The sequence below is a fragment of the Brienomyrus brachyistius genome, chromosome 4 (genome assembly GCF_023856365.1).
Source record: "Brienomyrus brachyistius isolate T26 chromosome 4, BBRACH_0.4, whole genome shotgun sequence".
In the NCBI taxonomy this organism is placed as follows: Eukaryota; Metazoa; Chordata; class Actinopteri; order Osteoglossiformes; family Mormyridae; genus Brienomyrus; species Brienomyrus brachyistius.
The window spans coordinates 31,244,835-31,268,565 of NC_064536.1; the positions used below are offsets into that span (position 1 = coordinate 31,244,835).

Consider the following 23,731-nt stretch of genomic DNA (forward strand, 5'->3'; position numbering starts at 1 on the left):
TCTAGTAGAAGTTTTGAACAGTGAAAATGAGCATAATAATGGCCTTTTAAGCAACACTAGGTTGCTGTCCATGGTGCTGAAAACCTGGATTGGCAAATCTTACATTAAATTCCTTTACCTAATTTAACTGTAACCCTCTTATATTGTTGCCAGTGATGCTCTTAGGAGTCTAAAGAGGTGGGTATCGAAAGGATTACAGTGGGTAATAGGTGATTTAGATGAACTTCTGACAATCAGTTCAACTTTGGACAAAAACGCCTCCCAAAAGATTCTCTCTGTCTGTCTTGCTAGTTATTTCTCGTTACCCTCCAATCAAAGAGGAATAAAATGCACAAGCTCATTGTAGGAGATAGTGCTGGGTGACATGACGATATATATCGTGGGGACGATAGAAAAGTGTCTATCGTCCTATTTCTCTTCTATCGTTTCTATCGTTTCTAACCTAATTACTAACTTACTAACGAAAATATTGCATTAAATAGGCTATGACAAATGTATGATAATGTCTTGTCGCTATGCAATGCATACTCTACCCTTTATATAAGTGATAATAAAGAATAAAAATGAACTTTAAAAAAAAACTTTTTCGCAAAGTAACTCCGTTTTGTGGTTTTGCGACATGACGCTTTACGTTGTTGCGACATGCTTTACGCTAGTTAACTCGTGAGTGATGGAGAAGCAAGAGGTTGAAGATGAATGCCCGGAGTCGCAACAAACTGAAACTGCTATGCAGGCAGCATCCCAAGAAGTACTTTTACCGAAACGTGGGGGTACGTCAATGATTTGGTTGCATTTTGGTTTCAAGAGCTCTGACACGGAGCAGAAGACAGTCATATGCAAACTCTGCCAAAAGACTGTTTCCGCGCCCGACGCTAACACAACAAACCTCTTTTACCACTTGAAGAAGGTCCACGAAAAAGAATACGGGAGAATCGAAGAAATGCGACGTAAAGAAAGTTGTGAAACAGCCCGGGCAAGTGGCGAGAAAAAATATAGCCAGCCTAAAATTAAAGAGTCTTTCATAAAAAGCACACCGTATGAAAAAACGTCCCAGCGCCATAAAGAAATCACATGTGCCATCTTGCATTACATTTGTAAAGGCATGACCCCCGTGTATACAGTTGAGAAGAGTAGCTTCCGAGACCTCGTCAAAGTCCTTGACCCGAGGTACGTTATGCCCAGTCGTAAGCACTTCAGTAAAGTCGAGTTGCCTCGCTTATATAACGCATGCCGGGCCGAAGTAGAGAAGGATGTTCGCAGTGTGGTCCATTATGCCTTGACAACTGACCTGTGGACGAGCAGAGCTACGCAGCCCTACATGAGCGTAACCATCCATTACATCAGCAAAGACTGGATCCTCCGTGCTCGCTGTTTACAGACTGCGTACTTTCCAGATGACCACACGGGAGCCATGATAGCCCAAGGTGCGTTACTCGTGCAGTAATTTGTATGATGTACTTTTAGTTTACTGTTCTGTCATTTTTACTGTAGTAATTCCGAGTGAGACCCCTTAAAGTATTTATCTATCTAGGTCTGAGAGATGCACTGGAGACATGGGGACTGCAAGAATGCCACCTTGTCTGTGTCACCACGGATAATGCCACTAACAACATCTCTGCAATGGAACTGAATGAGTGGGAACGGCTACAGTGCTTTGGTCATCGTCTACAGCTAGCCATTGGTAAGTGTAAAACAATCTAAAAATTGCCTAGTGTAATATTTCAATGGGAATACTATACTAACAGCAAAAATATTAGTGAATTGAGATTAGTTTGGTTATCCTGTGTTATGTTTGATGTACAAGACATTATTATTGAACAAGTTATACTTGCCTACATTTTATTCATTATTTATTATTTTACCCTTTTATGGCAAAAACTGAATACTAGCTGCCCACAGATCTAGTTGTATTACCATACGTTAAATGTTAAATAAATCCATAAATTGGTTAAGGAATACATGATCAAGTTAAAATGTCAAAATATGTTATTAAATTACATACTTTTCCATTTGATCCAAACAGAGAACGCTCTGAAAGCTCTCACACCAGCATCTACAAAGCAGGCTGTGGAACGTGCAGTTGGAGTCTGTAAAAAGGTGGTCAGTGCCTTCTCCAACTCATGGAAGAGAAAACGTGACTTGGCCAAGGCACAAGCAGTGCTGGGCTTGCCTCCCCATCAGCTCATAACTGAAACCCCTACAAGATGGGGCTCTCGGCAGCAGATGATAGAGAGGTTCCTTGAACAGGAGAAAGCTCTTTCACAGGTCCTCCTTGCAGACAAGAAGGTGAGACATGGACATTACACACTGATTTTCATTGTGGATTCTGATTTGTTTGTAGCCTAGATTCACCTCATGATAGTAACCCATTTTCTTTGCTTGCTATCTGACTTAGGCAAGACACCTGGTGCCAAGCTGGCAAGACATGGTGGTGCTAGAGTCCTTAAACACAGCACTGGGTCCACTGTTCGAGTTTATTGATGCTTTGTCGGGGGAGAAGTATGTCAGCGTATCTTTTCTGAAGCCGGTACTGCACCTCTTTAACAACGAAATCCTCAGCCAGAAGGATGGGGATACAGAGCTCACAAAAGCAATAAAAGAGGGCATTCTCAAGTACCTTAATGAAAAGTATGATGACCATACCACCAACAACCTTCTGGACATGGCGACACTTGTTGACCCACGGTTTAAGACAGCCTACATGAAGGAAGAGAGGGTGGAGTTCATAAAAATGAGAGCTGCAGCAGAGCTGGTGGTCAAGGTACCACCCACTCCCAGCCAAGCAGAGCATCCATTGAACTGGAGCTCTCCATGTATCTTCAGGCACCTGGGCCTGACTCGGAGACCGACCCTCTGGAATGGTGGAGGCAGCATGAGTTGAGTTTCCCATCGGTGGCCAGGCTCGCCAAGAAGTACTTAAGCATTCCCGCTACTAGTTCTTCATCTGAAAGGGCCTTCAGTGCGAGTGGGAACATCATCACATGTAAGAGGTCATGTCTTAAGCCAAACACAGTTGACCAACTTGTCTTCCTCGCACTCAACCTCTAAATTTGACAGAGACATTTTTTCTACTTTTACAAAGTAGCCTTTTATGTTTGCACTTTTATTCATGGCTAATGCCTTAAACAGTGTTATGTTCAACTCTGATATTTACTTTTGATACTTTATTTTGGTTTGCAAACTTTGCACTACAAGGTTGAAAAATGTTTTGTGTTTATTTTTTATAATTGAGTGCTTTTCTGCTCAGAAACTTGAAATGGTTGTGCACTTTAATTGTTTTTTTTAATAGTTTATTTTGATAATACTATTTAAATAACTATGATGTGGATAAAAAAAATGTGAAGGCTACTGTAGCTCTACCTCCACCACATCTGTTGTCATTTGATACATTTATATTGCTAAACTAAAATGTATTTTTCTCATTTGTGACAGTTCAGTTAAATGTAACTTCAAAATAAAGTTGCAAAAAAAAGTATGCAATGATATTTTTGTCAAACTTTTCAGAGAATAACTGAAAACGTACTTTATTGTGGTATATCGTGATATATATCGTTATCGTGATATAAATTAATCCATATTGCGCTATATGATTTTTCCATATCGCCCAGCACTAGTAGGAGATATAAGGTGCAAACACATTAAAGATTTGTTTTAACATTATAAAACAGACATATACATTAAGCGCTTTGAAACTTTACGTTCAAACCAGCAGTTGCATCTCTGATTGTACAGAATGCCTTGTCAGGGTAACTTTTGAAGTCATAACTAAAACAAAAATTCTCACAGGATGAATGGTGATTTTACAGTTAACTCTCATTTTACAATCTACACACACTTGACACAAAATAGGTATATGCGAAATATGTCTTTTTCAACAAAAGCTTTTTAAGCCTAAATCAAATGACACGACTCACTGTACACACAGCGCCAATGGTTTTTGGAAGCTGACTTCAGTCAATCATTTTTATGAGCCAAGTAGACACGTATACACTGAATTTGACATGGTATATTTTATCCTAATAATCATATTAAATATCTCTAAAGGGAATAAGGAAGGGATTAGTTTTTAAAAAGCAAAAAAAATGTAATTTAAATAAATGTAAATATAGAGTGAAGTGCCCAGATGCAGTAGTCCAGCGGCAGAGTGCAGAACAGGGCAGGAGCAGGACCTGGAGGGCTCCAAGGGCCTTGCAGGGTGGGAGCGTGCAGCGGGGCCGGAGCAGCGACCATGGATGGTGTGTCCCCGTCTCCCTCTCCGGGAGATCGAGACACGGCCGGGCCCCCTTCTGGGACACCCATCGATACTGGAGTGACCCATTCTCTTTGTAACTGAGTACTCAAAATTAAGTGCAATAACCCATAATGAAACTGCACACATAAATAGAAAAGACAAAGGTAATTTATTATCTTAAATAATTAAATTTAATTAATTTTTACTTTAAATTATTAAATTAAATTACCTGGGGATTTTTGTAATTCTTATTGGCAATGTGTCTCAGTGAAACACCTGAAAAGTTTAAATCTAGCATGTTTCATGGCTTCACTGCATTTCCCTCCACAATGATCATCTAACTGATGAAGTTGAAGACAGAGCTGAAAATTAGTTATATCATGACTTCAAAAGTTATCCAAGGGACAAGAGATTCTGAAAAATCTGAGATGGAACTACTGGTTGGGCTGGTCATCGCCTGCTTTTTCTAAATGAAGTTTCAAAGCACTTAATTAATGTATGTAAATATGTTTTATAATATTTAAACAAAAAGCTTTTTAATGGGTTTGCATCTTATATATCCTACAGTGTGCTTGTGCATTTGATTCCTCCTTGATTCAGGTGAAACAGAAAATAACTAGCAAGAGAGACAGAGAGAAACTTCTGGGAAGATTTGTTGTCCAAAGTTGAACTGAGTGCCCAAACCCTTTTGGATGTCAAATTTCATCTAGGTTCATCTAAATCACCTATTACCCACTGTAATCCTTTCAATACCAACCTAGTAGACTTCACATAGCATCACTGCCAACAAAATTAGAGGGTTATAGTTACATTAGATAAAGGAATTTTATGTAAAATTTGCCAATTCGGGCATTCAGCACCATAGACAGCAGCCTACTGTTGCTTAAAGGGGCATTATTATGCTCACTTTCAATTTATAATTCTATTTTTAGGCTCTACAAGAATAGAGTTTGCATGCTTCAGTGTTCCAAAAACACATATTTTCTCATTAATGCATATCTCTATTCACCCTCTGTCTAATCCCACCCCCAATGAGTCCCGTGTGGTTTGATTGGTCGGCTTACCCTTCATTCCCCTGTCTTGCAGTTGGCAGACAGATCCTTGCAGGTAGACAGCCAATAAGGATTGTGTTATGAAGAGACCTCATCGTGTTGTGAAAATAAGGGCTGGAATTCCAATGAGGTGTTTTAGGCAGATGAGAGAAGAGTGGTTTCCGTGGTGAAAGTTACTCCCTTTGCTATGTACTTTGCGTCTTAAGAATTTACAGACTGTTTACATGCACCTGAAGCCATAAAACACACTAATAGAAAGGGAAAAGCATAATAGGTCCCATTTAGTGAGTATTATACCAGTTTCCAATACATTATTATATGTATATTTATTTTGATGTTGACTAGAAGGTATGTGATATCTTTCTCCCCTTACCCCTCATCAGATAAGTAAGAGCTGCTGTCAGCTGAGACAAGCTGGTGTGATTAATTTCAATTCAATTCAACATTACTTCTGTCATGCATTTTCACATTACATTGTCTCAAATCACTTTACCTTATCCCCTGCCCAAAGCCCCCAGAGAGCAAACCAGTGGCAAGGAAAAACTCCTTAGAAGGAAGAAACCTTGGGAGGAACCAGACTCAAAGGGGAAGCCCATCCTCCAAGTGCCGGCACAGGAAGTGATATGAGCAAAATGTCAAGGTCCCAATTCACACTGTCTATATTTTAAGATTTGAGTCTCAAAGTGGGCAGGTGATGGCAGGCAGGTGCTGGTGCTGCTTCTGATGACAGGAGGAACTGTGGTACAGCAACAGGGCATGCAGGAGAGACGTTACAGGATGAGAAAAAAAGTCCTAATTTCATGTCTTTCATTATACTACAAGATGGTCACTGATTGGTGGGCTCTGAGGGGGAGCTCTGAAATCCACAACTATTTACATTTAATTTTGAAATATTTGTAAAATATTAATTAAATCAGAATATTTATTAAATCAAAATATTCACAATTATACAATTTTTAACAATAAGCAATACAATACGATTTTTTTTTAACCAGCAGGTGGCAGCAAAGCACGTGTGAAGAAGAGGCCATCAGCAGTACAAAGCACCGGCTGTACAGGTTCCCAGCAGACAATCCAAACCTCCTTCATTAACTGACTCTCATGGTCTGACTAGACAGTCTGAGCAGATCTGCGTGAAAGAGGCCTCACTGCAGTTAGCATAACCATTTATTTTACAGCTCTTCTGTCTCATTCTACTCCATAAAGGTCACATCCCCCCTTCCAGCTCTGATGCAATCTAAACGATTAATTTTCCTGCATAAAATCACATTGAGTGTTTAAGTTTAATTTTGACAACAACAAACTGTATGTCACTGCAGGGCTATAGAGAATAACTACTCCAATAATTACGTAGTGATATTGAAGAAAGACATGTCATCCACTATGTCCACTAATCATAGCAGCCTTAATGCATACATCAAAAAAGGTGTGTATATACAAAATGATATTTTAATACGTATTATATCTCTTTACGTGATAAAGACCTAAATATATAAGCTATTTGCTTTAAATATGTGACTCATGTTAGAGAAAATGTAAGTAAACTATGGGGACAGAAAAATCACTGAATAACAGGAATGACTGACATATAGTGCCAAACAGATATGGTGCAAAGACAGAACTCATAGTACAAAGTAAACGTAGTGCACTATGTAGGGCAGGGGGTTCATTAGTTTCAGGAGAAGGAGGCTACCACCTTGAAAGTAAGTGGCTACCATTGTTTAGGGAAACTCGACATGCAAACTCTGAGACATGAGACGTAAACCAATTTCAGGGGGTGGTAGGGGTCCTTCTGGGGAAATTTTGAAATGTAGACCCATTAATAGTCCCTTTTTCAGGCATCTTAGAGGCCTCATTCCACCAAATTTTACTGACACAAACTCTGGGTTATTTTTCATCATACAGTAGTAGTACTAAGTAGTAGTAGCAGTCTGTTACTGAGGACACCAAATGTATCTCATTCTCAGATTATGTTGATTAATGATTGATGTACTGGTCAGTTGCAGTGCTCAATTATCAAGTAATGGTTTCATCAACAAGAGGTCAGCTTACCAGTGTCTGAAATAAGACTTTTAACCATTAACCAATCATTTAAAAAAATAAAGTTAACGTGACAAAGGAAATTATGTCTATGACTTTATTTCACACCCTATTAGACATGTTAACACTACAACTACAACTGTCTGAATGTAGCTTCTTAAATTCAGTAAATTCAGTGGTCTCCTAAATCAAAATAATTCCATAATCCTACCAGGTACACTCATGTCAAGACTCGGCTAGAAATATTCCACAGGCACAGTACAGGGTAAATAATCAATCTGAAAATCAAATAAGAAAGACTGAATTTACTAAGAAAGACTGAATTTTCACGCATGGTATAAAAACTGTCAGAATGGGTTAACTTGGAACACGTGTTAATGTTTGTAAACAAGCTCGGCTGATCGTGACGTCATCGCTGTATTTTATATGGCTAGTAATAGTAGCTAGCCTACACACACAACTAGATCAGCGAGTTCAGATGCTCCAGCGTTCTGTCGTTTTTTTTTTGTCAGAATATTTTACTTTGTAAATAAGCTGTCGGCCTTAGCTTTCAAACAAAATCAGTGTCATGCAATATCTCCCCATATTCTTCACCAATTTTACGCCGAAGTTGGCTCAAACGAACGAAGATATCGATCGTCTGCTGCTGGTCTGATCCATGTGCATCTGTACTGTGTGAATAAGTCGACGAGTCGAGTCGTATGTCAATGCAATGCATGCAGCAAACGAAGCGACGACACCGGGATGAAATAGTATAGTGTTACGCCATGCTGGTCTCACTTTATTAAGTATTAAACTCACCTTCAGTTCCTTCAGTCCTGGGCAATTTCGCGCTCGGTTGCAGCCACTGGTCAAGAAGGCTGCTTCGCTTTCTAGACGCCATTTTGTCCACTTGCCTCAATCAGCCAATCAGAAAACGCAGAATAAAAACTTGCCAAAAATAGCCAATCAAAACGAAGATAAGAATTAAGAAAGCCAAGCTAAGATGAAGATGGCTGCGCCTAGACAGAACACGGAAATTTCTGCAAAATAAATCTTTTATTGTGGCACCGAGTGCTGATCGTTTGATTCTGGTAACAGAGGCAGATTTTTTTTTTCAACAACTGAAAGTAGCCGGCTATGTACTTACCCACAGGCGGCGAAATATCGCCGGGTGCCGGCTTCAAATGAACCCCCTGGTAGCGTAGGTTGTAAATTTGTCTGCACTTTGCAGCTTACCTTGCGTTGACTCTTTGTAGTATGGACCCCACAACGGTGGTGGAATTATAAGGGGCTGGTCATCAGGGGCATGGATTTTGTGGCAGTTTCTTTATTGTCCATATCAAACTGAGCATAGAAGCGCTTAAGCTGGTTGGCGTTGCTGGTGGAGGGAGCTGCATTTGTGGGTTTCTATTCTGCAATGAACATAAGAACTATACAAACGAGAGGAGGCCATTCGGCCCATCAAGCTCGCTTGGGGAGAACTTAACTAATAGCTCAGAGTTGTTAAAATCTTATCTAACTCTGATTTAAAGGAACCTAAGGATTCAGCTTGCACTACGTTATCAGGAAGACTATTCCATACTCTGACTACGCGCTGTGTAAAGAAGTGCTTCCTTAAATCCAGCTTGAAATGTTCTCCCGCTAATTTCCACCTATGGCCACGAGTTCGTGTATTTAAACTAATGCTGAAGTAACTATTTGGTTGAACAGCATCCAAACCTGTTAGAATCTTATATACCTGGATCATGTCCCCCCTCAGTCTCCTTTGCTTGAGACTGAACAGATTTAGCTCAAGTAACCGTTCCTCGTATAAACAAAGAAAAAAGAATTTAAACAAAGATGGCGGCGTCCCGGAGCCGAGTATAAACAAAGATGGCCGCGCCCTTAAGCCGAACGTAAACAAAGATGGCCGCGCCCTTAATTGGAATGTAAACAAAGATGGCCGCGTCTTGAAGCCGAATGTAAACAAAGATGGCCGCGTCTTGAAGCCGAATGTAAACAAAGATGGCCGCGTCTTGAAGCCGAATGTAAACAAAGATGGCCTCGACCTGGAGCCGAACGTAAACAAAGATGGCCGCGCCCTAAAGCCGAACGTAAACAAAGACACTGTAGTAAGTGAAGGAGTAACAAGCCCTCTTTTCCCTAGTTCTTGAATAAATTTTAATTGTAATATCCTTTTTTAAGTAGATAAAAAAAAACTGGAAAAGCGCTAGAATCATCTCACATCAGATTAATGAAAACCTATTGTTTAAAGTGTCCCTTTTTATTCATGCTCCCATATTGTGTATTTATTTTGTTTTTCTTTTCGGTAGATTGCCCCCTAGCTTATTCTTTATAGTTCTTACATCGGCCATGAGAATTTGTATTTCTGTATATTGTTCTGAATTTTATGTTGTTAATAAAGCTTCTGGGAGAAAAAAAAGAATGTAAACAAACATGGCTGTACCCTGAAGCCGTACATAAACAAAGATGGCTGCACGCATGATACTCTTTTTATTATTATTATTTATTATTAAGCATTCCAAACAACAACATGCAGATGTTCTCATTTGAACACACTTAACAAAACGAAATACAGCAAGATACAGACAGGGGTAAATGCACAGAATAGAAAAAGGAGAAAAAGTTTTAACGGTAAGCTCAAGGCTGAAAATGCATCCATGGTCTTAACAGCTTTTCTGTTTTTTGATCCATGCAGAGTTTGGAAATAAAGTACCATTTCGATTTTAAAGTTCTGGATCCTGGGTTCCTTCTTTGTCCATATTTACATCTATGAATAAAATATTTCCCATGTAAATTAAAAAGGTTTAATATACATTTCCTATTGTATTCAATATCAGTCTTTTCATAAAAGAAAATAACATCCTTCTTTTCCAGTGAATTGTTTTACTATAAAACATATTAAACATAAGTTCAACTTCTTACCAAAAAGAAAAGACATGCATACAAGGGTGCGTTGGCTGTGTCTGAATGTGAGCTATCTGGGGTTAAGTGTCTGGATAAACTGGTCCCTGGCCAGTTCACTCTGTACTGATAGAGCCATGTGAGCACAGACACGCCTACACAACCCCTTGATATCATTAGCCAGGATGCAGAGAGACTCATTTGACTCAGTGCCTGCGCCTATTGTTTAACTGAGAGGGCAGAAGTCCTCACACTGCCCACAGCGATTCTGCAGGGCACTGACCAGTGTCTCATCCAAGGGCTCAAGCAACCAGTAGTGTACACCTCACAAAAACATGTGTGACAACCCTGAGGACCTGCTTGTATACCACAATGGTATCCCATCTCCCCTTGCTCTTTAAAGGGGTACCACCCATCCAGTATAGTTATCACTGGGCTATCACAATGTCATCACAATACTAAAGACTGAAACAAAGTCGTGAGGTCAGACCCTCTGTATACAGCACACAGTCTCACCCTCACATCCTGTATGACCACATTTCTGCTGTTCACATGGCATTTCTCCAGCTTCCATTGCCCTGCAATGGACTGACGTGCTGTTGAAGGTCTACCTCACTTTACACTTTGCCCATGTCTTGTGTGTATACCTTGTCCGATCCTAACGTGTATTTAGTGTGTGTAAATCTCTCACTGCATGTGCATTTCGCAGTTCAGCATCTGACTACATTGTGTTTCCCATCTGTGTATTTGGGTTCGGTGCTTGTTGGGTGCCTGTCATGGTCCTTCTATTTACAATTGTACGCGGGGCATGCTGGGATATGCGCCCCACCGGCGTTACATTAGTTTAAAAAAATGGAATCTGATCGAGAAATTTGTTCATTGACCAAATTTTATATGGGAACCAATGCACACAGATGTCATCCTCCTTTCTGTGCTGTAGTCCTCCTTTTTGGATACAAGTGTCATCCTTTTTAGAGTCATGCTGGTGGTCACAATATTGCAGACTTGGCCTACAGAAGTATGTGACTGGAAGTTCTCTGAATGAGGCCCTAATTGTTCTCATGAACAGACCCTGAGTGACCAAAACTCATTACCTCTGTCTTGTTTTCATTAATCTGGACGAAAGTCATTGCTGTCCTGTTCTTAATATCCTCCAGACAGTTAGAAAGGGCCACCAGAGAGCAGCAGTCACCAGGTTTTAATGGCAGATAGAGCTGCGTATCACCAGCATAGCAATGATATTTTACATAATAATGTTCACAAATAGAACCCAAAGGAAGCATGTATAGAGGGAATAGGAGAGGGCCTGTATCACAGGACTGGATATGTTTACAAGTAAGGCCATAGTACTGAAGGGGTGTGGCCATCCCACACAGTGACAAGCCCATTCATTCACCTCATCTAGGCCTTTTACTAGGGATTTAAGGTCCTGGTTTTCCTCTTAGTGGTGTTTGATTGGGGGCTCCTGTCTATTTGGCTGATACAAGTTCTGCTCACTTCTGCTTGGGTTGCATGGATCACCAGCCACTTGTCACCAACTAACAGACCACAGCCTACCTGACTAATGTCATAACTGGTGCACCTAGGTATAAAATTTAGTCTCACTGTCTTCGAAAAAAGGCCACTGTCTGGAACCCCATGGAACCACATTTTTGATTCCTTAGGCAATTTTTACGCTATGTGACAAACAAAAACAACACACAAGTTTGTCTCAACACAGGCTCCATAGTCAAGAAAGCACAGCAGCACCTCTACTTTCAGCGGAAGCTGAGAAAAGTCCATCTCCCATCCTCACAACATTTTACTGGGGAACTACTGAGAGCATCCTGAGCAGCTGCATCACGGTCTGATTTGGGAACTGCCTCGCCTCAGATCACAAGACCAGCGGATAGTGAGGATAGCTGAGAAGATTATTAGAGTCTCTCTCCCCTTCATCATGGACATTCACATCACACGCTCCATCCGCAAAGCCACCAACATTGTGGATGACCGCACCCACCCCTCACATAATCTTTTCACTCTCCTAGCATCTGGAAAAGCATTCAGGCCTCAGGGACTGATCTGATACCACACACAACACACACACACACACACACACACAGGTGTGTAATTATAATACCGTGGGGACTCTCCATTCAGGGGCGGCATGGTGGTGCAGTGGTTAGCACTGCTGCCTCACACCTCTGGGACCCGGGTTCGAGTCTCCGCCTGGGTCACATGTGTGTGGAGTTTGCATGTTCTCCCCATGTTGTCGTGGGGTTTCCTCTGGGTACTCCGGTTTCCCCCCACAGTCCAAAAACATGCTGAGGCTAATTGGCGTCGCTGAATTGCCCATAGGTGTGCATTTGTGAGTGACTGGTGTGTGAGTGTGCCCTGCGATGGGCTGGCCCCCCATCCTGGGTTGTTCCCTGCCTCGTGTCCATTGCTTCCGGGATAGGCTCCGGACCCCCCGCGACCCAATAGGATAAGCGGTTTGGAAAATGGATGGATGGATGGATGGACTCTCCATTCATTTCTATGGGGAAAACTGTAATCCCAACATGACAACTTTAACCCCTACCAACCCCTAACCTTAACCATATGTAACCAAACCAAATACAAGACTTTTGGCATAGTTAGTTTTTTGACTGTATTTACAGATCTTTGTGAGTACCTGATAAATGCCCCCCAAAACATCAAAATAACAGGTTTTTGTCACATTGTGGGGGACATTTGGTCCCCACAATGTAATATACACCTAATCCACACACACACACAGATTAGGTATCTGAATCTTTGTGGAGATTCTCCATTCATTTGTACGGGCGTAACCCCAATCCTAACTATGGCAACCTTAAACATTGCAGTAGTTACCAAGCAGTAACAGTAAGCAACCAAACAAAATGCAAGACTTTTTGAATTATTCCTTTGACTGCATTCACAGAATTTAATAAAATTCAGTATCTTCTTACTTTCGGGATCGAAAACATGTCCCTACAAAGTCAACATAACATGTTTTTATAGCACTATGTACATGACCACCCACCCAAACGCGTACACACACACAAACAGACACAAACAGGCCTACCTACAGTATACCCTCTGTTGGAGAAAGCGTCAGGCTTTCCACGCCAACTCTGCACACACTATTAATTATGAGACAACACACTTAAAGTTTTACTTGCGCAAGGGTAACCACACTCTCTGCATGCTAGGCTACAAACGAATGTGTTACAAAGGGTGGTTCCCCTTGTCACCTTTATTTATAGTCAATGGGGGGCAGGGGTCTTGGAGTGAGAACAAAGAAAGGACTGTGAGAGTAAGAAGAAGTTGTGGTTTTACTCAGGTGGACAACTATTTAAACACGTACTCAGGATACGTGTAAACTAATATAATCTAAAGTATGAAGATAAAGGAAAACAAAATAATGTATATACATATTTACACTCATTGCTGATTATACAGAAATGATAACAAATGATTAATAACAGTTTCTTCAACCTAACAGGTGTAAAACAGTACTGAACACACTTTACGTGTCCAGCCTTGGATGTAACTTCATTGTTGCAATAAAGACTGAATTCTGGATACTACACAAGCGGCCCTCTGACTTCTGATTTGGCGGGGAAGGAGAAAAAACCACGACATAAATTGGCGTCACGAACAGGATCGGAGAAGAGACCTGGGGAGGCGACCACCTGGCGGAGAACCGGGAGACACCCGTCTGCATTTGAGCGGCGCGCCCAAACGTAGGTAAGGAAAGCTTTTTATTATTGTTTAATAGAATAGGGAAATAGAATAAGGAGACGGAGACGGGGGTGTCTCGGGGACATACGCCGCCAGGCAGAGCCTCCCGGTAAGGGTACTCGCCGATTAGAAGAACTAAAGATAGGAGAGCTGTTTGTGCAGTGTCCAGTGGGCCCAGTGTGTGTGTGTGATGTGAGAGAAATCCCTAAAGGAAGGGTCACGTGTGGATATTCCCTCAGAGATAAGCGCCTTGAAGGAGGGGAAAGTTGACCCTGAGGGCTTGATATACTGTTGCGAGGCATAGAGGCCTTGAAGGTTTAATAGTGATTTAAAGGTATTGCCCTGAGAGAGGGCCAGTGTTTGTGCTGCAGGTTCTTGGATTAGTGTGAGTCAGAGACATCGCCCTAAGAGGGGGGGGTCTCCCTGTTCTGATAAAGTAAAGGTTGGGTGGCCCTAAGGGAGGGGCCCGTGTGTTTTAAGTTGTTAAATGCTGTTATGTCGTGATGCAAAGATATTGCTAAGTTGTTAAGGAATTGTTTTAAGCAAAGGTTATGTTGTGTTGCAAATAAAATATTGGTAAAGTAATAAGGCCAGAGAGAGCCTAAGTATTAGAAGTTGTGGGGATTTTAAAGGTCTGCTGGATCAGATTGGTTTTGTTATGCAGAAGTGGGGAAAGTGATCATATATGCATTTTTGGGTTGAATCAGAGAAAAAGCACATATATTTTTGACGGATAAGTTGAGTGATAAGGTGTATGAAGCAGAAATAAGCACCCCAGAGGTAAAACTGCTTAGAAAACTAAAATTAAAAAGGGATCAATCTAGCAGGGGGACTGGATAGAGCATTTGTGCATTTCTATAAAAAATCAATTATAGTAGTGGAAGTGCAGGTAGGTGAGTTTAGAATTTTGACAAATCTCAAAATAAAGTTTTTTGAATAAAATGTGATTAGAATATTCTATGGACTATAGAGACTAAGTTTAGAGAATAAGGGTATTAAAGCATATCTTTGTGAGAGAACAACAGGTCATAGACAAGGGGTTTTGTGACCTTCAATGGAATTAGAGAGTTTAACAGAGAAAGCGTGAGGAGGCTCGTGTGCATGGTGGACAGGCAAACGTAAAATCAGGCTGATAAAAAGGAGAGAAGGGAGGCTTTTGTATATGTGTGCCCGTAGATAATTGGGTGCAACGTTAGGAGTAAGTAGAAAATAATTTAGAGTCAGTGACACTTTAAGGTGAAGTAGGTTCAGTCAGGGAGAGAATTCTTATTAAGGAAAAGAAAGGAAAACAATAGAACACGGGTTGGCTGTTAGGAAATTTGATAATTTTTATACCAGACAGGAAAGCAGCCCAAGTGACAGTAGAGTGGAGGAAAACAGTAAAATGAAGGGCCCAGTAAAGGCAGCAGACACACCAGTACAGCAGCTGGGGAGGGAGCACCCCCTGCTTAAAACAAAGATAGAAAAGATGTCTAAAAAGTGGGAGAATAGAACAAAGGCCCTGGTAACTAAGTGGCCTAAAGGGGGCACATGGGATGTAGCAGTGTGTGAGGAGATGGAGACTCTGATAAAGTATCATAAGGCTAATAAGAACACAGAAAGGCGTAAAAAGAAAAGGCGTAAGGAACTGGAAGTTTTGAGGTTGTTTAAAGTAAAGGGAGAGACCCGGAGAAGGGACCAGAAAGCAATGAGAAAGGCATTAAGTGAGAAAGAAGAGATGAGGAAGGAAGAAATATGGCCACCGTCTTATCAAAGTCAATACCCGTTAGTGGAAGCCCCACCTCCTTCGTACAAGGGTCAGTTTCCAGTAATAGAGGGGAAGGTAGAATTCAAAGGTGAGGTGACACAGACGGAGGAAGCAGGAAGGGAGCAGAAAGGAACGGCAAGTTGTTTAGATGGATACAGGGTGTTAGGTTGAAGAAACAGTTGTTAATCATCTTGTTATCATTTCTGTATGATCAACAATGAATGTAAATACATATATACGTTATTTCTTATCTTCTAGCCACATACTCTTAGCTATTGTACTCTAAGTAGGTGGTTAACAGCTGCCTACTTAGATAAGAATCTCACTTCCCTCTCTTGCGCCCCCCACTGATTATAAATAAAGAAGCCAAGGGGAACCACCCTTTGTAACACATTCTGCTGTAGTTTGCATTGCAGAGAGTGTGGGTACCCCTGCAAGTAAAACTGTAAAGTGTGTGTCTCGTAAATGTGGAGTTGGGGTGGAAACGCCGGGCGCTTTCCCCAACACAGGGAAGTGAGTGCATTGCTGCGGCAGGCTGTGGAGGAAGGACTGCAAGGAAGTGAGCTAATAACAGAAGGCCAGGCATGTGGATCTGAGAAAAGGGGAAGTGCTAAAAAGGTGGGGTACGGAGTAAGTAGTGGTAGTGATGCAGAAGGGCTGATGCACCTGCTGGACACCCCTAACCCTACATCTAAAGGATGGAGTCAGTTTCAGGAGAAGGAGACGGAAACAGAAAGTGAGGAAGGAGTAGAGGATAGAGTAGTGAGAAGCAGGAGGGCTGTAAGGGCCCCCACCAGGTACACTCCGATTACACTTCCGTTAATGGTGAAAGGAGCACAGACACAGTATGTGCCGTGGGCAGGACAGGATCTGGAGGGCCTGCTTCTCAGACTCCCAGTCTTAGCAGAAGGGGCCGGAAAGTGGATAAAAGCATTAGAGGAGGAAACTATGGGTCGGCTCCTGGCGATAGGGGACATAAAGGCAGTTATGGCTCGCGCTTTGGGGGTGGACGCAATGGAGAGATTGCTGCGAAGCAGTGGCCTGGCAGCGGCGACAGGGACTCCTTTGAATGATGCATGTCCCTTTGGCGGTTACCGTGCTAACCTCTGGCACCAGCTGCGATTAATGTTTCCTCCACGGCTGAGTGTGGTTGAAATGAAGGTGGAGCCCATAAAGGAGGGGGAGAGCCCAGCTGCCTATCTGCAAGCTCAAGAAAAACGGTGGCGCACTGAGACAGAGCAGGACCTGCAGAATCCGGCATTCAGAGGTCTGTACCGGAGGGCACTGCAGGACGCGCTCCCTAAGCCAGTGAGAACCAGGCTAAGGCAAGTTGTGGGACTTATTATTATGCCTGAGGAGCAGTACCGTGAGCAGCTGATTCATGCTATTGACTTGTACAGAGAGGAGGAGGACTCTGCTAAAGAGCGTGAGAGGGAGCTGACAAAGAAACTGAATCAGATGCAGCTGGAGGAGCTGACCGCTAAAAAGAAAAAAGTCCAGGCACCAGTGGTCTCTCCGGACCCCAGCCCCCGGGGGCAGCCTGTAGACAGCCGACAGTCTCCTGTCGCTGGGGCCCCTCAGAATACTAATTGGCCTTCGGTCCCTGATTGGAATAGAGAGAATAGATATGATAGGTGGGGGGGTGATCAGAGAGCACCTGATTTCCCACAAATTAGACAATCCCAGTCTATGGGAAGACTGGAGAACAGGCCACTTCAGCTGGTGTGCTGGAACTGTAACCAGCCCGGACACACCTCTAGAGTTTGCCCAAATCCACCCTTTCAGGGGGTGAGCCCGACACGCCCTATGGGCCCGGTTAATCCAGGAGGCTCTGTAGGTCCAATGCCAAATAGAGGCAGGGGTGGCAATCCGCAGTTGCAGAATAACAGATCATGGGGTCCGATCAACCCATGGGCCCAGGGACGTTTATTCTAGGGGTGCCCAGAGAATCCTAAAGGGGTATCTCAGATGCCAATGTTGAGTAAGGGGTCTGAGGCTGAGCCGATGCTGCAGGTTCAAATAAATGGCAAAGTAATTCCAATGATGATAGACACTGGAGCCACCTACACTTGTGTAAGACTAAAAGATGCCAGTCATATCCCCCGGTCCGCTGAGAAGGTCAGGACCATAGGATTCTCGGGACAAGTGCAGCATATTCCAAAATCTGCTCCAGTGGAGATTAAGATAGGGGACAAAAATGTAAATATGCCCATACTAATATCAGAGCACACCCCAGTGAATTTGTTAGGCAGAGATGCTTTGTGTCAGCTGCAGATAGACATAAAATGTACAGAGGGGGGTGTAGAGGTGCTCAGTGGACAGTACAGCCTCTTGTGACAAAATTTGTTGTTCCATAAAGGACAGTATAGTTCATATGGGATTGAAGATGTTACTGGAAAAATTTGGGAAATTTTAGAAAAGTGGAGTCCATTTATACAGGAACAAATATAGCAATAGGTTTGTTGCGATGGGGGAAAATTCAGTGATCCTGAAATAAAGGGTGAGTGGGATCAGCTCATAGAGTCTCTGCCTGGCTGGGAGAAAGAAAGGATGTACATGATAACAGACGGGATAATATTAGACCCTGAGGGAGTAGCCATTCCGATACGGAAAATGGGAATAGTGGGAGAATGGTACAACATACCAGACACGGAGCCCCACATAGCGATGACTTTTAATCAGTCCATGCTGGATCTGGGAGAAATGATGCAGCGAGCAAAGCAGGTGGTTTGGGTGCCGACGGTGCGTGAAGGCGTGCAGGCAGTGGCAGGAGAGAAGATGTTAAGGATTCAGTGGAGTGCAAAGGTTGTAGGTGATTTGAAGTTAGACAACAGAGATCCGTGGCTGTGGAGCATGATAGGAGTACAGTGTGATGCAAAAGAAAGTACAGAGGAATGTTGGCAGGAAATGGAAAGAGAAGTGCCTGAGGAGGTGTGGACTGCTCACGATACAGAAGTAGGCCTAGTAAATTCAGCTAGCCCAGTGGAAATTTATCTTAAACCAGGGTGCACACCACCCTGGAAAAACCAGTATCCCTTGAAACCTGAAGCCGAGGAAGGTATAAGGGAAACGATAGAGGAATTACTGGATGCAGGGGTGTTGGTGCCTACCATTAGCTGCTGCAACACCCCCCTCTTGCCTGTGCCAAAGGCAGGAGGTGAAAAGTGGAGGCTGGTACATGATTTGCGTGCAGTAAATGAGGTAGTGGAGGATCAGACAGCAGAAGTTCCCAATCCACACACACTGTTGACAAATGTGCCCCCCAATGCAAAATGGTTTACAGTTGTGGATTTGTGTTCAGCGTTTTTCAGTGTGCCCCTTGCAGAACAGTCACAGTTTCTGTTTGCTTTCACCTACAGGGGTCAGCAGTATGCCTACACGAGGATGCCACAGGGATTTAAGCATTCGCCGCATGTTTTTAATCAGGTGCTTAAGGCAGACTTAGATGGACTGAATTTAAAAAGTACAGTAATACAGTATGTGGATGATCTATTGTTGTGTGCTGAAACGCTGGCAGACTGCCACCAGGACTCAGTGCAGTTGCTGAAGGTCTTGGCGAAAGGGGGGCATAAGGTGTCCAAGGCCAAGCAGCAGTACTGCCAAGAGCAGGTTACGTACTTGGGGTGTGAGATCAGCCATGGGAGGAAAGCTATAGCAGCAGAACAGTTAAAGGGGATCACTAAGGCTCCGAAACCCATGACTGTGTCACAGATGCGGACTTTTTTAGGGATGACAGGATTCAGCATGGACTGGATTGAGGACTACGCTGTGAAGGTGGCACCGTTGCAGGCACTGATAAAGGAGGAGGGCCACACTAATTTGAAGGCCTCCTTAATTTGGACAAATGAGGTCTCAGTAGCATTTGAATCTATCAAGCAGGAGCTACAGAATGCACCTGCTCTGGGCCTCCCAGACTACACCAGGCCGTTTTATCTGTATGTCAGGAACAGGAAGGACGGCTTTGGGACAGCTCTGCTCACTCAGGACTTGTGTCCTGGCAGACGGAAGCAGCCATTGGCATACTATAGCATGAAGCTGGACAATGTGGCTCAGGGATGCCCACCCTGTTTCCAGGGAGTGGTGGCTGCCTATTTAGGCTATGAAAAGGCCACTGCCATCAAGATGGGTTATCCAGTGACAATTTATACTTCACATAAGGTGGTGGACCTTATTGACAAAGGCAAATTTGTGTTGACCCCAGCAAGGCAGCTAGCGTACTTTGCATTTCTCACTTACCCGGATGTGACAATAAAGCGTTGCACTACAGTAAACCCTGCAGACAGCATTCCCCTGGAGGATGAGGAGCAGCCACATGAGTGTGTGGCAGAGTCTTTGGTTTACACTAAACTGAGAGCAGACTTGGAGAGTTCTCCCATTGAAAATAGCGAGATGGTGTTGTTTGTGGACGGCTCATGTTGGAGAGATGGGGATGCCTTAAAGGCTGGGTTTGCTGTAGTTCAGGCACAGGGTGATGATTTTTACACTCTCGTTTCAGAGCCAGCGGCACAACCGTGTTCCGCTCAATTAGCGGAGCTAAAGGCTTTGACTGAAGCGTGCCGGCGAGGACAACATAAGACGGTTACTATCTACACAGACTCTGCATACGCACACGGTGTATGCCATCTCTTTGGAGCCGTCTGGAAGCAAAGGGGGTTTCGCAAAAGTGACGGCTCCCCCATTCAGCATTATAATCAGATTTTGGAGTTGCTACATGCAATGATGCGTCCTAAGCGTTTGGCTATTATTAAGTGTCAGGCCCACCGCAAAGGTCGTGATTTTGTTATACAAGGCAATGCGGCCGCTGATGCGGCAGCCAGGGCAGCTGCACAGGTCAGGGCTGCTCATCTTTTGCCTATGGTGACTGTAGAGCCTTACTGTTTCTGATCTGGTGGCCCTGCAGGAGCGTGCGGGTCCCTATGAGGCCTCTGTGTGGCTAAAAAGGGGGGCCTCTAAGGATGCTAATGGTCTGTATCACAACCATGAGGGACTTTTGGCCGCACCTCTGTCTCTGGTGAACATTTTCATAACGGATGCGCATGGTCTTGACCATTGTGCAAGGGGGGGGGGGTGTTACGGAAAATTACACAACAAGGTTTCTGGGCACCTCAGATGCAAGCAATGGTGGATGCAAGGTTGTCCGAATGTGAAGTGTGCATTAAAAACAATGTGCGCAAATCAATCACGGCCCCAATAGGGCACATTCCAGTGCCTGAGGGACCGTTCAGACACTTGGTGATGGACTATGTGGACATGGGAAAAACAGCATATTGAAAGCGATGTATGCTTGTGATTGTGGACAGGTTCAGCAGATGGGTGGAGGCAATACCGTCCAAGGACATGGGGGCGATGACAGTGGTGAAATTCCTGATCAGAGAGGTGATTCCGAGGTTTGGGATACCAACTGAAATAAGCTCTGATAATGGAGCTGCCTTTGTGGGGAAAGTTAATAAGTTAGTGGTTCAACAGCTGAGAATAAAACAAAGGTTGAGATGTGTGTATCACCCTCAGTCGCAGGGCATGGTGGAGAGAGTGAATGGCACACTTAAGCAGAAGCTGAATAAGATTTGCGCCACCATGAAAATGAACTGGGTAGATGCACTGCCAACAGCCTTGATGGCGTATCGGATGGAAACGCACAGGGTGACGCATTTGTCTCCGCATGAAATGCTGACAGGGAGACCAATGCCTGGATCGACTTGGAGGGGGCCGTATAAGGGACCCAGCCTAGATCAGCTGGGGGATGAATTAAAGTTGTACATGAGGACTTTAACCAAAATACACAAAGCTATTTCCAAACAGGAAAAGGAGAAAGCACAGAAATAAGACACAGACCGGGAGGAGCCAGTCATCTTTCCAGGAGATAAAGTCTACCTGCGAGTGTTCCGGCGAAAGTGGCACGAGCCCCGACGAGAGGAACCCTTCAAGGTGACATGAGCCTCAGCAACAGCGGTACAGGCAGAAAGGAGTAACACGTGGCATCATTTGAACCACTGCACTAGAGTACTGCACGAAAGGCAGATAGTCACTGAAACCAACACAGAGGATGCAGCTGCCCTTGGCTCAGATGGCCCTGATGGAGCTCCCAGAGGAGCTCCACAACTTGGAGAGGAGCCAGTTTCAGGTTCAGAGCAGACTGAGGGTCAAGAGGGAGCGTCGCAAGCAGACCAGCCACTCCAGACAGGACACGAAGCTGTGGGTTCTGGTAGGGCTGACAGCGATGATATTGGTGATGCTAATGATATATCAGGCCCTTCAGGTCTGGGGGCACAGCAGGACCACAGGTCAGGTGAGTTCAGAACAATTGACTTCACTGACTCAGCCTTGTCCTTTAATGCTGAATAACCTCTCAGATAACAATGAGCGAAAGCGGAGAGAGGTAGGGAGGAGATATGGGAGTGAGGAGAGTGAGCAAATTGTAGAATATTACCAGGATGAAATAGACCTGGAAGGATTAGCAAAACGTACGCTTGGAAATTAGTGGTATAAATGGGCTAAGTATACCGCCGCTTCATTAGGACAGGAGGGTTGTGTGTTGTGTGCAGGTCCTGACCCTTCAGTTAGGGTAGTCCTGTTCCCATACACTAATAAACGGTGTGAAGAATGGGAAATGGAGAGGATTATGAGATTCTGGAAGAGTCTGTGTCAGGAGGGGCAGGCTCCTGAGAAAGACTGCAGACCCATATCTAACCAGTCAGAGCGCATACCATAATGCCCCTATAAGTGTCTGATATATCAGGGAAATACTAAATATGCTTACAGGGTGGAAAAGCATTGTGGGCAGTTTAAGCCCTGGGAAGGGGGACAGCAAGATATTATGGTGAACAAATTGAGTTTTTTCAAGGGACTTATTTATGAGTGTTTTACAAATGATGAGCCAGAGGAGGTAGGCATCTTCTGGGGAACCTGTGGAACTGTTTGGGATGTGAAAGGTCCCCGAGTACAGAATGGAGAACTATCACGTGTTCCGCTGGATGCGTTAGAAAACCAGAGTGTACCCCTGGCAGATGTGTGGTGGCTGTGTGGTAAAGAGGGCGGATTGAGGCCTACTCTTCCCTATAATTGGGGAGGCCTCTGCGCTAGGGTAATGTTAGCAAGCCAGGTGGATATATATTCTAGAAGACGACCATCTAGGTCCCGCAGATTTGTCGCAAATTATGAGAAGGATCCCAATGTATATATAGATGCGATTGGCCAGCCGAGGGGCATTCCAGAGAAATATCAGGCGAGAAGTGAGATAGCTGCTGGTTTCGAATCAATATTAATCTGGCCTACTCTTAACAAAAATGTGGAATGGATAAATTATTTGTACTATAATCAGCAGAGGTTTACCAACTATACTCAGGGGGCACTCGCATCTCTGGGGGAGCAGCTTCAGGCCACCAGTCTGATGACCTGGCAGAACAGGATGGCCCTGGATTGGCTCCTGGCAGAAAAAGGGGGAGTGTGTGTGCTGTTTGGGGATCAGTGCTGTACGTTTATTCCTAATAATACAGCCCCGGATGGTTCCTTTACTGAGGCTATGAGAAAGTTGCAGGGGTTACAGGATGAGATGGCAAGTAATGCAGGACAACATGACGGGTTGTTTGACTGGTGGTATGATATGTGGGGCAATTGGCAGCAAGCCCTTATGAAAGCACTCTGTGTGGGTGCTGTGCTCATTTCTGCTCTGCTACTAATCTTTTGCTGTATAGTTCCTCTTGTTCGCTCCCTAGTAGGGAGAGCACTGTCCCGGCAGGCAACTATAGCTGCAATGTCTAGAGTGGTGAGAGGACCGTTTGGAGCGGCATCCTCCTGGACCAACACAGAAATGGATGGCGACATAGACACCTTGGATGCAGTCCTGCCCATAGCTGAAGTTCGGCCATTCCGTGTGTGAATACTCCGAGCAGGAGACCTGCAGCGTGGCTGCCTCCCACGACATCTGGGATTTTTTCTGATTAGGACAGACTGTCCGTTATAATAGTCTGCAATATTATTAGTTAACCTTTTACTTATCTTTGTATTACATATATCTGTTTTTGTATTGGGTTTGTAGTAGATTTTGTAGTC

At 43.7% G+C, this 23,731-nt stretch overlaps 2 protein-coding genes across 2 annotated transcripts; both read left to right on the forward strand.

Moving 5' to 3' along the window:
• The first annotated feature begins 1,113 nt into the window (after nt 1–1,113).
• Nucleotides 1,114–3,092, forward strand: LOC125740339 (E3 SUMO-protein ligase ZBED1-like). The gene is made up of 4 exons (XM_049011325.1): nt 1,114–1,424; nt 1,532–1,681; nt 2,024–2,286; nt 2,396–3,092. The coding sequence occupies exons 1-4, from the start codon at nt 1,175–1,177 to the stop codon at nt 2,879–2,881; spliced, it is 1,149 nt and encodes a 382-aa protein (XP_048867282.1). The 5' UTR covers nt 1,114–1,174; the 3' UTR covers nt 2,882–3,092.
• An 11,912-nt stretch (nt 3,093–15,004) lies between these two features.
• On the forward strand, nt 15,005–20,303 carry LOC125740343 (uncharacterized). Its single transcript, XM_049011331.1, has 2 exons — nt 15,005–17,007; nt 20,178–20,303. The coding sequence occupies exons 1-2, from the start codon at nt 16,148–16,150 to the stop codon at nt 20,230–20,232; spliced, it is 915 nt and encodes a 304-aa protein (XP_048867288.1). The 5' UTR covers nt 15,005–16,147; the 3' UTR covers nt 20,233–20,303.
• Nucleotides 20,304–23,731: the final 3,428 nt, after the last annotated feature.